Below are 14,650 nucleotides of genomic sequence, written 5' to 3'. Positions count from 1 at the left end.
ATGACTCGTGAACGCTGTCGTATTAAAATTAAGAGATGTAGCTCAAATCTGTTTGTCTTTATGTTTCAGCACTAATTCACTCTTTGGGATGGGAAACCCCTTGCTGGACATTTGTGCCGTTGTGGACAAAGATTTCTTAGACAAGTAAGTATGAGAATTAGAATCATGAGTGCTTGTAATCCTGCCCTTTGATTGGTCCAGTAATGAGTGGTAATAAAATAGTGCATATATATATATGTAAACACATACTTGGTAGAAGGTGTTTACTTCCAAAATAATACTGCTTTGCTGCTTATTTTAACCCCGATGTTATAAAGGAGAAAGAGTAACGAACTGTGATTTTATTTTTTTATTTTTTGCAAGTCACATAAGATCAATTGAAAGGGAGACATTTGGTATCAGCGAGGTCACATCAGTGACAGGCTGGAGGAGAAAGAGATTCCCTGATGTAATTTGATCAGGAGCAAGATGAGGACGATAAAGGGAAGCAGAGCACAGGAAGCGGCAGAGCTGTCTAATAATCAGCGTCAGCAGAGCTGTACGTTCAGCAGATGCATTGCTTTAATGTATCCTGAAAAGAAACCGCACCCTGTTTGATCATCACGTGTATTTACATCACCAAAAACTCAGGACTTCAAAGATCCTGTAGAAGTTGTTATTATTACCTATGATGTAGAAATCCAGGGATTGTATTGACATGACACATTTAAATATTCTCTGTAGTAGTGGGAGCTATCAGCTGAGATCTGCTCAGAGTAGCCATGTTCTCTGTGAGTTGACCAAGACAGACGGGACAAAGGGCAGCTCAGCGTCCACTCATTAACCCCTTGCATAAACTCCTGGATTAGAGCTAAACCAGCCGACTGTAGCTCTAATTCAGTCCCACTTACAAAAAAGCACAACTACAACTGCACTTTAATCCCCAGCCTACCGTTGTGTGACCTCCCGTTAAGGAAACCATACCTTATTTAGCTTTATTGCTTGTTTTATTTGTTTGTTTGTTTTAGTTGGGCTGAGATTATTTGAGTAAGAGGAAAACAAATCACAGTTTCACAGGAAAAATGTGTGAACAGCACATTTGGAAGCTTTCCTACTGCACTTAAAATCCCGGCTCACATAAATGGCGTCCACATACTTGTTATTTCTGTTTTATTTGAAAGTAATTCTTCTTTTTTTTTTTTCTTCTTCTTCTTCTTTTTTTCTTCTCTGATTATTTGCAGGTACTCTCTGAAACCCAACGATCAGATCCTGGCTGAAGCCAAGCACAAAGAACTGTTAGTATCTCCTCTGTTGCAACATTCACTGTAGATTATGTAGGTTTTTGTAGAGCTCTTCCCATGTGGGTTTACCTAATCTTCAAACATGGCTTGTGTTCTGAATTCATACTGAGTTTGCACCCCTCTGCTCTGGAGCGGGCCAGTCAAAACAAGCGCACACTAGAAAGTGCCACGATTGACCTCTGTGCCTTCACACACAGCCAGTGGTAGAGCAGCAGATTCAGCGCAGTGAGACCATCTCATCCAATAGCAGACTGGGACACTTTTCCTCCCAGTCCCTCTGAGACAAGGGCCAGAAAGCAAACATTTAACATTAGGAGATAAGAAAGTCATATGTGGCCTTGTGTGATTATACTGATGTTTTCCTACTCTTCACAGTTCAGTCTATATATGACAACAGGTTGTGCTTTAGTAATGGCAGGCACTTGCATGCACAACTCATTTTTGAGGACGAATGTTATTTGATATCAACATATATTTAAATGACACTTTTTTTGTATCAGTTTGTGATTGATATTGATCTGTGATGTGAACTAAGGGAATCATTGATCACTTACAAGAAGGTGCAAGTCCACACGTTTAATCTGCTAGTCTTGCTTCTTCTTAAGCCTCTCAGGCTGTGCTCGATTTAGTCCTCAGAAGCGTAACATGCAGGGGATTTCCCCCCCCCCCGGTGAAGACGCCTCAGGGAACTGTTAGAGGGAGATAATTCCTACAATGGACAGTCACCCTTGCTCCATTTTTCTTCCCATCACCCTTTCTCCAACCTCTGGCTCAGTCTCAGGACCTTTAGCAACAGTGGGCCTGTTGTAGTTTCTGAAGAGAAGCAATAATGTCCAAAAGTCTTGAGCTGCCCCTCATTTCTTTCTATTTTGCTTCCAAAGAGCCACGTTTTCTTGTAATTGTTTTAAAGTGGTCTTGAGCAATAATTCTTCAGGCTTTCTGAAGGTCTGTTAAGGCCGTCCTTACACCGATTTTTAATTAAGTCCTTGTACTCAATGTTTTTTTGTTTTTTTTTCTTTGTTTGTTTTATTGTTGTTTAAATCACTTAACACTGACCTATGAATTATTTAAGGACAAAAAAGGCACCTAACTAAAGGAATGAATCAGAACCAAGGATTGTGCGTATACATAATAAAGAACTTAGCAAAGAGCCTGAAACTAATGTTGTTAAGAAATATTTTTTTAAAATCAGCACCTGAGAGATGCATCTGGCCATTCAGTTAGTCCATCTACTGTTCACTGAGGCCTCATCAGAAATATTCTTAGTGGATGGGTGGCTGTCCAGAAGCCATTCTTAAGGAAGGGAAATGCCAGATTTCACAAGAGGTTGACTAAAAATTAGTGGCAACAGGTCTTAAGAAGTGATGAATCAAACTTTCAGAGTTTGTGTTCAGATTGTCATCAATATGTACACAAGAGGTCAGGAGAGAGGTACAGCAGTGAGTGTCTACAGCCATCTGTGGAGGCCCTGGTATCCTTTGGTTCTGCTTTTCAACCAGTGGTTTTTGGGATTTTATCATAATTGATGAAATCATAAATGCAGAAAAGTACCATCAGCTTTTGAGTTACCTGGAAAGTTTCTGATTGGTAACCGCTTCCCAAGCACTACAAGTCATGGATTGGCCTCCTCAGAGCAACACCCAAAGAAGAGCTTTGAATGTCCTTCAAGAAGCCTGGCGACCTATCCCTGAAGACTATTTAAAGAAAATTACAAGAAGTCTTTCCTAAGAGTTCAGGCTGTGTTGAAGAATAGAAGCATTCATATTAAGTACTGACTTTCAAGCTGATTAGAAGTGCACAAACGCACAGACCCCATTTTTGCCTTATCTACAGTATTGCCATGTATGTTTGCACATGATTTAGTCATTCACGGTACCTGTTGCTCATTTTCCTAGCAAATTAGAAAGTAACAAAGTGGCTCAAGACTTTTGCACAGTACTGTATTTGAACATGCTGCCTCCGATACTCACATAAACCACAAAAACACATTATGGTGTGTAGGCTACATTTATGGAGTGTAAGATGGCAAATTCTCGTGCTTTAGCTGTAAACAGAACATTGAAGCGTGTCTGTGTTATATAACAGTAGTAAATGGTTCAGATAGTATAATCAGTGGTCAGTCATGCATGTATTGTATACTTGACCTGGAAAAAATATGAGGCTGCTGTCTGCAGAGTGTAGTCTGGTACGAAGGGATTTTACTGACTAAACCATCACCAGGCACGCTATAGAGGGAAACCCAATAAAAGAGGCAATTATGCAGTGTCATGCAAACCAGTTTAATGGCACTATGGTAATCACTGCCTGCGGAAAACTTTTGATATTCCCCAATAAGAGGCACATAAATGCATTTTCCTTAAAAAACATTTTTGAAAAAATTGCAAACTTTTGGGGGGGGGGGTTGTCTCCAGGACTCTTGAAGAGACTGCAAATAATGCTCTGTGCAGTGATGTCTACATGGAGATTGGCTTAAAAATATCACTTATCAGTGCACTGTTAGACCACTTAGATCAATAGGAAGTGGATTTCTGGTGGCCCAGGGAGGAATCAAAACAAGGTCAGCTCTGTTTCAACTGATAGTCTTTTTATATATATATATATAAAAAAAATAAAATAAAAAAAAAATCAGACATATCTTCATTTAATTGTGCTTTGGGTCATTTGAAAAAACCAGGACTCACTGGGCACAGACACTCTATCAAAAAAACGACTCAAAAGCTCATGCTATTTGTTGAGTGGTGGAGGCTAGTAGAGAGGGGGCCAGGTGGCTGTCATCTGGTAGCTAAATACTGGAGGTGATTATCCAATTATCCAATCCAAGGACAGGAAGAGACTCCACCCAACTACTCAGAAGGCACACTCAGGTGTCCAACTCCAAAAAGAGAAAGGGGAAAGGGGAAAAAAACCCACAGCCATCCTCTGGTGGGAGGAGTCACGTATAAAACAAAACACTGACAACATTGGATCGTAACATTTCCCCCCACCCAAAAATCAAACATTTACCCCAAATGAAATGTTTGATTCATGACCTAGAGAGGACATCAGCCATCACGTTCTCTAAGCCCTTTTTGTACCGGATGTCAATGTTGAAGTCCTGGAGGAGTAAGGACCAGCGCATAAGGCACTGGTTGCTGTTCTGCAGGCAACGCTGATGGCTGGACGGGCCCCTCGAGCCCTCCAGCCGGAGCAGGCCGCTGAAGCGGTCCCTCGGACCCTCCAGCTCAGACAGACGAAGGTCGGACGGGCCCCTTGGACCCTCCAGCAAAGATGGAAGGCTGAAGCGGTCCCTCGGACCCTCCAGCGGAGACAGACGAAGGCCGGACGGGCCCCTCGGACCCTCCAGCGGAATGGAAGGCTGAAGCGGTCCACCGGACCCTACAGTGAAGACAGACGAAGGCCGGACGGGCCCCTCGGACCCTCCAGCGGAATGGAAGGCTGAAGCGGTCCACCGGACCCTACAGTGAAGACAGACGAAGGCCGGACGGGCCCCTCGGACCCTCCAGCGGAATGGAAGGCTGAAGCGGTCCACCGGACCCTCCAGCGAGACAGACGAACTAACCAAGAACACAAGTAACCCACCAGCGACAACGGCAACGAATAAAGAGCGAAAGAGCCCACACTCCAAGCCAACCCAACGAAAAAATAAAGGATGGACGAGCCCCCATTTATGTTACGTTCTTAGTCTAGGCATGTCTTGAACGCAACAAAAAAAATTGGCCCACTCCCGCTCCACCAAAACAAGAACCCAAACAATAGTATCTTCTAAAATGCCAAGCAGCCATTTATTTGCTTCAGCAGTGAGCAGTGCCAAAAATAACAAACAAAACTCCCTAATGGTCCCTATGCTTTACTACACAAAATGAAAACCAAACAAAAGACAATTCACTTACCTAACTTTCTACATGAAAAACAGGAGAAAACTTAATCAACAAAAATGGCTTCTCACGCCTAATAGGCTGCTGCAGTGAACAATATATACAAGGTGAACAAAATACTCAATTGCTACTTTACAAATCTATTTACAGTTACCGTAATTGTCGGGCTATAAGCCGCTACTTTTTGCACAAGCTTTGAACCCTGCGCCTTTTAGTCAGGTGCGGCTTTTCTATGGATTGTCCATGATTTTTGTGATATCGTAAGACGATTTGTTTTGTTTGTTCCGCTGTTGTACGGCACTACGTTGCCTGGCGGAAGGATCGGGGTTCAAGAGTGGTATGTTAGTCACATGTCCGTCCGCCAGGCAACGTAGTGCCGTACGAAGTAGCGCGAAAAACAAACTTCAAAGTAGCGCTACGCGTTCAGCGGGAGGCATGGATGATGAGCGGCGATAAACTTGCGAAAAGCAAGTTATGGCTCAACTCCACCGGTGGATTCTGACAGCGTGGAAAAGTGTGAAAACATCCACGATCACCAACGGATTTTGAAGGGCTGGACTGCTGCATGATGGAGAGGAGGACACCGGCACGGCCCTTCAGAGGGTGTTCAACTCTGACACTGACAACGAGGATTTCTTTGGTTTTGAAAGTGACAACGAAGGAGAGAAGCGGAGAGTGGATGACGAAGCCATCCTGAGCCTGTTTGTATCCGACACTGGAGAAGAGGACTTTGGTGGTTTTAGTGCGCAGGAAGATGGTGGTGAATGACTGACTTTTCTTCTTGTTAAAGCCGTGTCACTGCACCTGAGCCTAAAAGGTAGTCCGAATCTATTTTTCTGGTGTGCTATAGGTTACTGTTATGTACTACATGTGCAAATATGTACCCATAACTTGTTTTTCAAAATATTAATAAAAGGGGTGTGTCTCCAAACAGCCATCTCTTTCCTGACAATTCCCTTTGTGCATATTCTCTTACATATGATAAGTCAACATTGAAACACCTGCGGCTTTTGGTCAGGTGCGGCTAATGTATGTACAAAACAGGATTTTCCCCTGATTTTAGCTTGTGCGGCTAATATTCAGGTGCGCTTTGTAGTCCGGGAAATACGGTATTTACAAAACTAAGATACCGACACACACACACGGTTATACTTGCAAATCACTGGGCACAGACACTCTATCAAAAAACGACTCAAAAGCTCATGCTATTTGTTGGGTGGTGGAGGCTAGTAGAGAGGGGGCCAGGTGGCTGTCATCTGGTAGCTAAATACTGGAGGTGATTATCCAATTATCCAATCCAAGGACAGGAAGAGACTCCACCCAACTACTCAGAAGGCACGCCCAGGTGTCCAACTCCAAAAAGAGAAAGGGGAAAAAAACCCACAGCCATCCTCTGGTGGGAGGAGTCACGTATAAAACAAAACACTGACAACATTGGATCGTAACACACGGTTTGATCAATCATCATTATTAATCCTTTGCTCTAGGTTTCAAACTTCTGATTAGTGATTGGCCCTATCTAGTTTGACACACTTTCCTTTTGGAAATGTCAGTCACACCTTTGTTTCTTTCTGTAGGTTCGAGGAGCTGGTGAAGAAGTTCAAGGTTGAATACTACGCTGGAGGAGCCACACAGAACTCCATAAAGATCGCTCAGGTGAGATTCATTTGAAGTGTAAATGTTGGCCTCTGTGCGCAGGATGGACTGGCTGATATTGATGCGAGGTTTTGTTACTGTCTACAGTGGATGATCCAAGAACCTCATAAGGTGGGCACGTTCTTTGGCTGCATTGGCAAAGACAAGTTTGGAGAGATCCTGAAGCAGAAGGCTGAGGAGGTGCACGTCGACGCCCACTACTACGAGCAGGACGAGGAGCCCACGGGGACATGTGCTGCTTGCATCACCGGAGATAACCGGTGGGTAATTGAATGTTAACAGCATGCAAACTCAGTGTGATCTAACCTGTTTATAAACCTGTGTTTCACTACTTTTCTGCTCTCAGGTCTTTGGTGGCTAACCTAGCTGCTGCTAACTGTTATAAGAAGGATAAACATCTAGACCTCGAGGAGAACTGGAAGCTGGTGGAAAAAGCTAAAGTCTACTACATTGCTGTAAGTATTACATCACTGTATGCTAATTTGTGCCACTTTAATGAAGCTTTAAGGTGGGCATGGAGTCATATCACAAGCCTTTGTTTTGTTTTTTGTCCAGTGGTTTGTAATTTAATTACTTTGTGAGGTCGTGGTCACATGGGCCTGGAGATGGTTGGTGACCACCTGGCAACCTCGAGTAAAGTTGTCTGTAACTCACTAACTACTCACTGGGCTGTAGTAAAAAGTCCAACATCCCTTTCCAACTTCCTTATAGAAAGTGTTGGCTGCAGCGCTAAGGCTCAGCTTTTACTTTGAAGGCGAACGGTGTCCATTTCCGGATCTGTCGCATTTTCACAGATTCACTATAGCGCAGCGAGCATTTGAAGACGAGACAAGCGACCAGAGCAATCTCATTGAAGCAGCATAAATTCCTTGCAACCAATTTCATCATGCAACTGCCATCAGCCTGTAGCAACCATTGGGCTACCACTCAGGAATGCTTTTTTCCCCCTAGCGACCTTTGGTTTGTGGGGAGGTCACTGACCGGCCTCTAAGCCTGTGTGAGTCTGGCCTAACTTAGGGCGGCGTTCACTTATTTGGCCTGCTCTGTGCTCTTGCATAATCACTAGGGGTGCAACGATACACAAAATTCACGGTTCGGTTCGGTTCGATACTTTGGTGTCACGGTTCGATATTTTTTTCGATACAAAAACAATGTTCATGCCTTTTTAATTTGTCATTTATTAAAATTATAAAGATATATTTTAACTCAAAAGTACAGTTTTTAAATTTAATGTTGATGAGACAAAAGTAATCAAAAAAATAAATATATCTCAGGGCTCTCAAAATTTCAAAATCCCTGGTAGCCCTTCGGGCAGGGACTCTTCAGTTTTTGGTAGCCCAAAATAAATTTAAGTAGCCCGAATAAAAAAGAGAGCAATTTTTTGACTGATGTTTTGTTTCCTTTACAATATTATACTTTAGGAAACAAAACATTAATCAAAAAATTGTTGAAACACAAATTACAACATTGTATAAAAATTACAATCATCAACTCAAATACTTGGTTCTAATTGAACAGAAATTTCTATGAATTTGTAAGAACTGTGTAGAACATGAATCAGTCTGTGTCAGATCCTGAATTTGAAATTTCCACTGAAGTCACGGGTAAGAGACAAGTGGAACCAAGATCTAGGCCATTTGCTTTTTGAAGTTTGCAAAGACTGCTAAATTTTGCCAGTGGTAGTTCACTCTTTGCAACATAGTACGCTGTTCTAAACGGATTTTTCAGGTTTATTTTTAGTATGTTATTTGCAATTGGTGTTTGTTCTGGGAAAGATATTGCAGACTGAGCAATAATGTGTTTCTTGCATTTCTCATGGGTTCTAATGGGGGCCTTTCTTAAAATGACTGGTCCCAGTAACAAAGGCGCTTGTCGACTCAGAAATCGAGAGAAAACCAACAACACACCCGGCAGAACATTATGTTATTTACACAGGTGCACATAAGTGGTCCGCATGTGCGCATTCGCTGTCAAAATAAAAGACGCGCACCAGATAAGAAGTTGCAACGCGCGTTCTCGTCCATATAAAAGGCAGTGTTTTTGTCCACTAGAGTGGGATTTTCACGGCACATTCCGCACCACATTTCTGTGCATTCATCATTTGCAACCACTTTTTCGAGAATACGCGCTTCTTTTGTGGTTCGGACTCCTTCTGACATTTGTTTGGAGGTAGAGGAACACCAAAGTAATTGCTTAAAGGAGCTTCTTCGACATCTTTAAGAGTTCTAAACAAATGTCTGTCCTCCTCCAGAAAATCTTATGTATGCAAACACGCGTTGCAACTTCATATCTTGTGCGCGTTTTTGTTTTGTTTTTTTTGACAGCGAATGCGCACCTGCGGACCACTTATGTGCAGCCCCGGTTATATAGCTCGTCACATTGCAGCCACAGAAATTCTTTTGTCCATGAAACCATAAAGCTGCACTTTCTTTTTGCCTTGTAGTCTGATTTGTCCTAACTTTTCCGTTTTGTGGTAAGCTTTTCTTTGGCTGTCACTTCTTCACCCTGACCTGTCTTATTTGGCTCAGCAGAACTAAAATATATATCCGGCTGCTTTTACACACACACACATAACGGTCAGTGATTCTCTGCGCGATCAAGCTCTCACATGTTTAAGCTTGCTGCTGGAGATTTCACTTGTCATGTTTGCATAGTAAGCTAACGATTGATAAGACGATGTCAGAGGAATTGGTGCGCAAATTATCATCACTCACCAATCAGTGCTGTCGCTCTCTATACACAGTTCGCGCGATTGCAAAGTGAAAAGCAAAAAAACGTGCGCAAATTCAAACGCGATTTCAATAAGTCACATATTGACAGTGGCTCACCGATGCCAATGACATAATTACCCAGCTACATTTCCGAAAGAATGCAAAAGCATTGACATATTGTAGCGGGTCAGGGCTGTTCGGGGTTCTGTTTGTACAGTTATGTTTTGTGTATGTTGCCATGGTGACGGGTGACGCCCTCTCGCTGCGACAGTATGTCCTTCCGGGGTCAGAGGGCGCCCTGTGTGTTGTTGTTGCTGTGCGGTTGCCGCGCTGAGCAGTTAGCTAGCGGCAGTGTTCTTCTGCAGATGTCAATAAACGGCTGTGCTCCCTGGCTAGCTCACGGGAAGCAAGACCAAACGATACCTCCGTCTCCTCTTTGTCTGAGCTCGCCACATTGGTGTCAGAAGTGGGATAGCTCACCCTCGCCGTAATGGAGAGAGACATTCAGAGGCTAGAGCAAGCTGTCGAGGAGAACATTCCCCGCTTGGGAAACTGGCGATGGAAGAGAGAGGATGGGAGTGGCCATGTAAGTCCCCCGACGGGTTCCGATGGCGCGAGCGCACCGCGGCGGCGGCCCGTCGCGACAGATGCTAGGGCAATGCTTCATGGGCTAGCTCTGTCGACCCACACGCCGAGCCCCCAACCGCGAGCAGTCATGCCTACCACGCCAGTTAAGGCACCTGGACATTTGCAGGACTTTGTGTGGGGTAATGGGGTCGTCGGGGACGACTGACCCCTTGGGTGGGGGCTATGTAGCGGGTCAGGGCTGTTTGGGGTTCTGTTTGTACAGTTATGTTTTGTGTATGTTGCCATAGTGACGGGTGACGCCCTCTCGCTGCGACAGTGTGTCCTTCCGGGGTCAGAGGGCGCCCTGTGTGTTGTTGTTGCTGTGCTGTTGCCGCGCTGAGCAGTTAGCTAGCGGCAGTGTTCTTCTGCAGATGTCAATAAACGGCTGTGCTCCCTGGCTAGCTCACGGGAAGCAAGACCAAACGATACCTCAGTCTCCTCCTTGTCTGAGCTCGCCACATTGGTGTCAGAAGTGGGATGATGGTGGCACCCCATTTTCGACCCGAGTGACTTTTCCCCCGCCGGTCGTGACCCGGCCGGTGCGCCAAAGAAGGCACCTGGACATTTGCAGGACTTTGTGTGGGGTAATGGGTCGTCGGGGAGACTGACCCCTAGGGGCTATATTCTCAGCAGCATATTGTAGCGGGTCAGGGCTGTTCGGGGTTCTGTTTGTACAGTTATGTTTTGTTTATGTTGCCATAGTGACGGGTGACGCCCTCTCGCTGCGACAGTGTGTCCTTCCGGGGTCAGAGGGCGCCCTGTGTGTTGTTGTTGCTGTGCGGTTGCCGCGCTGAGCAGTTAGTTAGTGGCAGTGTTCTTCTGCAGATGTCAATAAACGGCTGTGCTCCCTGGCTAGCTCACGGGAAGCAAGACCAAACGATACCTCCGTCTCCTCCTTGTCTGAGCTCGCCACAATATTAAACATATTAGGTCCCCATAAGGAGAATCATGTGCTAACGGCTGTCTAAATGACTCGGGTAAAGTTTGTAGCATGCATGCTTGTTGTTTTTGTCTGCTTCCACTTGTCTTTGCACTAGGATGATGTCGGTGTAAATGTGCAGTCATATTCGTTGTGTTCCCACTAGTGCTGTCAGCGTTAATCTCGTTGAAATGACGTTAAAGCCACAACAAGGCAAATCTCTGTTAAGGAGCTACCCCTGATCGCCTGTGCGTGGGGCTAGACGGCCAACACGTTAACGAGCTAACTGCGCTAACACACTAGTTCCCACCCATGTAATTGAGCATTGCGTGGCACTTTAGTCCATGACACGCTTACCTTCAGGGTCATACGTCACATGAAAATCAAAATAATTCCAAACGCCAGATCTGAATGAGGGTGGGGGAGGTTCAATTTGCCATGTTGCAAGGAGAGCTTAACTTCTGTCTCGCTAGCTTGCCCTGCGCTCTTCCTTCTGACGATGCTGTCTGTGTTGAGCGCTCAGTGGATCTGCGCTCGACAGTGCAGCCTAGGCGGAGTAGTCGAACGCAGATCCACTGAGCGCTCAACACAGACAGCATCGTCAGAAGGAAAGTTGATAAAATAAATTACAAATTTTGTATTGTTCGATACATATGCGTACCGAACCGAAAGCACTGTATCGAACGGTTCAATATCGATACGAGTATCATTGCACCCCTAATAATCACTTATGTTTTACCCTGGTACTGATCTGCATCTCTCTCAGTATCCAGCCTTCACCTGTGTTGTTTTTTATGGTTCTTGGATCTTCCTGTGTTGTTGGTATTCATTATGTGAATCTCGTGCTCTGCGTGGATGATGGTTGTGAGATGGTTAATGTCATGCGTGCTCAGATTGTTTGGCAGCGTGAGTCAAGACGAAAGCAGCACCACAAACACGTGCTTGGATTAATCTGTGACAACTCAGTGGTTTAACTGTGACAATGACTGTCCTGCCTGACGTTCTGTGCTCTCACTCACCTTTGTGCCCTCAATGTGGGGCTTTTGTTTTGTTGAAGACTTTAGTGTATGTGACTCATTAGACCCATCAGATATAAAAAGCAGATTATTCCTGACCCAGTGTCGTTCCTTCCTTCCAGGGTTTCTTCCTGACTGTCTCCTTGGAGTCCATCCTGAAAGTAGCGAAGCATGCTTCCGAAAATAACAAGCTCTTTTGCATGAACCTCTCTGCGCCCTTCATCTGCCAGTTCTTTAAGGATAACCTCATGCAGGTTATGCCCTACGTTGATGTGCTGTTTGGCAATGAGACAGTAAGCCACAGTTCTCACAGTGAAATCTCCACACTAACGTTGATGATTTGCACATATTTCAGATTAACTCAATGTGATCTTTTTTGTTGTTGTTGTTTTCTCAGGAGGCAGCTGCTTTTGCTAAAGAGCAAGACTTTGATGTGAGTAGACTGTTAGACTTTATCATTTACACAAGAGAAAGGCTGGATTTTCTGTGTATTTGTGTATCATCTGCTTTGTGTGTTGATGTGTATTTTGTCTACAGACAAAGGACATTAAGGAAATTGCCAGGAAAGCCCAGGCTCTACCCAAAGACAACAAAAAGAGACAGAGGGTTGTAGTTATTACTCAGGGGAAGGATGAAACGGTTATGGCTCAAAGTAATATCTACTTCTTTTTTCCCCCATTTCCTGGCATCTGTTTCACTCTGTCTCTTGTCCTTGTGTGGAAGTGAACTGTTTTTCTCCTCGTCTTTCCAGGTGACAAGATTGAAACCTTCCCTGTAGTGAAAACTGACCCCAAATACATTGTTGACACAAACGGTGCAGGCGATGCTTTCGTAGGAGGTAAGAGGCCCCGGTGTTGCTATTTTTGTGCCTCGGTCGATTTGCTTCAGTCTTGAGTCTTCTGTTGATTTTTATTGTGGAAGCCTCTTTTTTGCAACACAGGTTTCCTGTCTGAGCTTGTCCAGGATAAACCTCTGGATCAGTGTGTGAAGGCGGCACACTACGCTGCCAACGTCATCATCCAGCGAGCAGGCTGCAGCTTCCCAGAAAAACCCGACTTCAAGTGAGGATTGGTCAGGAAAGCCTTTCCTTCAGCGTGAAACCTCATACCCACTCTGCCTCCACAACCCCAACATATAAGTTCCACTATTTTCTACAAGTGCAACCCTCAACTTTGTTTTACTTCAAGTTTTTTCTTTTCTTTTAGTTTATCCACACATCATTTCTTATCAGTTCTTAGTTCATATGCCCATTTTCCTGCTAAGAACCAAGGGAACTTTTAATGCGTTTAAATAAATTACCATAAAGGAATCATGGAAACACCAGGAAATGTGGTAATTGTCCTTTACAAAAAGGGCTCTAAATATAAAATCCTGCTCTCACGGACATTTGTTTTCTACAGTTTTGAACTGTACTTCAGCTCTGACATTTCTTGCATGTGGATGCACTGACACCCATCAGACTCTTGTGGAAAAACCATGTCAACATCGTGTGAGTCTGTTTTATGTTTTTTGTGTGTTATTTTGTCCCCTTGGAGACAAGAGTCCAAGCACAAACAGCTACAGCAACAGGAGGATGCATTTACACACACACAGGACTAAATAATAAAACCCTGATGAGGAGGTTTTGAATGCGGCTCAGAAATGTGCTGCAGTGATTTATTTGATTATGTTATGATTTAGCTGGCCCGTTGTGAATCAAATGGCATTTTAAGTGTACATTTTTTTTTTTTAAATGTATCAAGGCCTCTGCCTATTAAGTTGTGTGAAAGCTGCAAAATGTTGATTATGTCAGTGCTATTCAAACGTTACCGGCATCAAATAATGAGTGCCTTTCTTTCTCCCTAGCAGTTTGCAGGCTTGATGGGCAGAGGCCTGGGGATGTTATATGAGCCTGCATTTGTCTGAGCAGGGAAACTTGTAAGCTTGTGAGAGTATTGATGTATAAGCATGACCTCCCTTCTATATATAATGCGTTGCTGGGAATCCACCATTATATTTGGGGGTTCTCTGCCAGAGGAATACAGTGGGCATTAAAGCAGACTTTTTCTCTCAGTTGATTTTTTTTTTTTTTTTTTTCAATTGACTTAACATTCTCCTGCATTATCATGGCAAACCCTCGGGGCAATTCTGTTAAATCATTTTTTTTAAAATAACTATTTTTTTCCATTTTTATCAAATCTGTTTTCTTGAGTAATAAATAAAGATTCATAAGAAATTGGAGGAAAATCGTATCTGGGGCCAAGTGTTATAAACCGTCTGTATTAATGTCTGTGCTGTGATTCATACACTGGTGAGATAAACGCTGAATACTTGAATATAACTTTATTCAAAGTTTATGTAAAAGGTAAGAAATATGTGTAGGACTAAATACTGCAAGAGGTGTTGTCAAAGCTGTATCTGGTTGGACTGAATCATTGGTCACTGTCCCTAAATTTCATGGCTTCCTTCACATGTTCAGATACACCAAAAAAGCCTTATAACCTGTTTGTTCCTACTGTCAACAATTCTCAGTTTGCCCATCATTGTGGTAAATTTTGAAATTAAAAAATAAACAGATTTTATCATA

At 43.7% G+C, this 14,650-nt stretch overlaps 1 protein-coding gene across 4 annotated transcripts in view; it reads left to right on the top strand.

The window, feature by feature from the left end:
* adka (adenosine kinase a) overlaps positions 1–14,650 on the top strand; it is a 16,823-nt gene extending 2,173 nt beyond the window's left edge. For 3 of the 4 annotated variants that reach the window (XM_040001904.1, XM_040001903.1, XM_040001905.1), the window contains 10 exons: positions 70–144; positions 1,221–1,274; positions 6,733–6,811; positions 6,899–7,071; positions 7,158–7,266; positions 12,207–12,377; positions 12,482–12,517; positions 12,622–12,736; positions 12,836–12,922; positions 13,025–14,650. In XM_040001904.1, coding sequence (XP_039857838.1) covers positions 70–144; positions 1,221–1,274; positions 6,733–6,811; positions 6,899–7,071; positions 7,158–7,266; positions 12,207–12,377; positions 12,482–12,517; positions 12,622–12,736; positions 12,836–12,922; positions 13,025–13,149 — 1,024 coding nt within the window. In that variant the 3' untranslated portion in view covers positions 13,150–14,650. The remainder of the gene's footprint in view (positions 1–69; positions 145–1,220; positions 1,275–6,732; positions 6,812–6,898; positions 7,072–7,157; positions 7,267–12,206; positions 12,378–12,481; positions 12,518–12,621; positions 12,737–12,835; positions 12,923–13,024) is intronic. The other variant, XM_040001902.1, reaches the window with a different exon arrangement.

Source organism: Simochromis diagramma, unplaced genomic scaffold (assembly GCF_900408965.1).
Source record: "Simochromis diagramma unplaced genomic scaffold, fSimDia1.1 OVJJ01000421.1, whole genome shotgun sequence".
Lineage (NCBI taxonomy): Eukaryota > Metazoa > Chordata > Actinopteri > Cichliformes > Cichlidae > Simochromis > Simochromis diagramma.
Note: the sequence above shows the minus strand (reverse complement) of the source record. Positions and strands in the feature narration are given on the sequence as shown.